Source organism: Helianthus annuus, chromosome 4 (assembly GCF_002127325.2).
Source record: "Helianthus annuus cultivar XRQ/B chromosome 4, HanXRQr2.0-SUNRISE, whole genome shotgun sequence".
Taxonomy (NCBI): domain Eukaryota; kingdom Viridiplantae; phylum Streptophyta; class Magnoliopsida; order Asterales; family Asteraceae; genus Helianthus; species Helianthus annuus.
In genome coordinates, this window is record NC_035436.2 from 15,498,154 (window position 1) to 15,499,973 (window position 1,820).

At 39.8% G+C, this 1,820-nt stretch overlaps 1 protein-coding gene across 1 annotated transcript; it reads right to left on the bottom strand.

The window, feature by feature from the left end:
* Positions 1-786: 786 nt before the first annotated feature.
* On the bottom strand, positions 787-1,350 carry LOC110932985. Its single transcript, XM_022176233.1, has one exon. The coding sequence runs from the start codon at positions 1,348-1,350 to the stop codon at positions 787-789; it is 564 nt and encodes a 187-aa protein (XP_022031925.1).
* Between the last annotated feature and the right edge of the window lie 470 nt (positions 1,351-1,820).

A 1,820-nucleotide genomic window follows, 5' to 3' on the forward strand; every position in this document is an offset into this window, starting at 1 on the left:
ACAAAAAAATCTAACTTGGTTTGGTCTAAAGGACAAAACGTGCAAGATTTTGAAATGTAAAGGACACCGCCTGCAAGATTTTGGCAAAAAGGACAGCGCCTGAAATTTGATGTAAACATAAAGGACAAAACTTGTAATTTACTCACAAAAGTTTGTATTAAAAGTTCAGTTGATGTTACAAAGGGTATAAAAACTCAAATCAAGCTAAAAAAATGGAACATCCAATTGATTATTTAAAACCGTCGTACATTGCCATAAATCGATCGGCTTGGCACTCCTTTCCCTTTAGTTAGCAAAACACAATCTTTGTCTACAAAAGTTTGTATTTAAAGTTAAAAGGATGATACAAAGGTTATAAAAAAACTCAAATCAATCTACAAAAAAGGAACATCCAATTGATTATGTAACAATGATCAGCTTGGCACTCCAACAACGATGTTACGATCGAAAGAAACCCTAAATGATAAACAAAAAATACTTTACCCCATCAGCGTTTCCGTGAAAGGGAAGAAACTGCTTGAATAAAGATCGAACACTGCAGAAACACAACAGAACACTTGAGGCTAATAAGCGTTGACGGGGAAGATAAAATGAGGATGCTTCAAGACCATGAGATTCTTCTATGCCTTTATTATCCCTATGCTTTTGACTAAGATTATACCTTAGCCATTTCTAAAATTAGCTATAACCAAGAGTTGTAATTAACTTCAAAGTTTTTTTTTTGAACAAAAAATTTCATTAAAAACACGGGCCAGCCCTCAAAGCAAGAACCGCCACAAAAACCAATTACAACATATACAACGGATTACGAGTCCAATCTTTCCACTCAATACTACCAAACTTCGACCTATACTTTAACCAAAGAAAAGACCATGACTTAACCAACGCAATCGCTTCCATCATCTTCGGGTTAGAATTTTGAAACACTTTCCCATTTCTCAATTTCCATAACACCCAACAGGAGACATAGACTATACCTCTAATGATCCTTTTAGCCCATTTACCACCTTTCACATAATCTTGAATTCCCAGCAGATCCTTAAAATCAAAGGCCAGAACCGGCCAAACACCGCACCACTGCCCCACAGCCATCCATAAGTCGGTCGCAAAAAAACATCCGGTAAACAAGTGCATAACAGTTTCCCCAGCTGTACCACACAACGGACAAGAATCATCTTGAATATTAATCCTCCTTCGTATCAACGCCTCTTTAGTAGGAATACTATCCTTTTCCGCTCTCCATATAAAAAGGTTCACTTTAATCGGAATCCACGACTCCCATCTCATCACCTGAACGCTCCTGTCTTCGGTACCTTCTCTAATCCAATCCTTAACTGCAGCAATAGTCATACCCTCCTTATTCCCCACCCCCCAAAACCATCTGTCCAACTCGTCTGATAACTTAAACCTATCAAGTAAAAAAATCGACATCCTGCATCTCCGAGAGCTCCTCGATCGACGAAAGCCGATGTTTCCAATCCGGTTTGAACCGCCATTTACCATCAATCCATAAAATTCTTTCCACCACTGTGCATTGCTTGTTCCGATCCAAACTGAAAAGACTCGGCCATCTCTCCTTTAACACCGTCCGGCCCGCCCACTGATCATACCAAAATTTCACCGTATTCCCGTCCCCCACTTTAGCCGATAATAACTCAAACAAGTTTTTCCCGTTAATCAGACGACCCTCCATCTCCTTCACCAAGGAGATCCAGCACCCTTTGTATCTACGATTAGATGGAATATACCTCCATCTACCCCTCCCCCCATGAATCACTTCCACCACTTTACGCCAGATACTATTAGGCTGCACCTTAAAC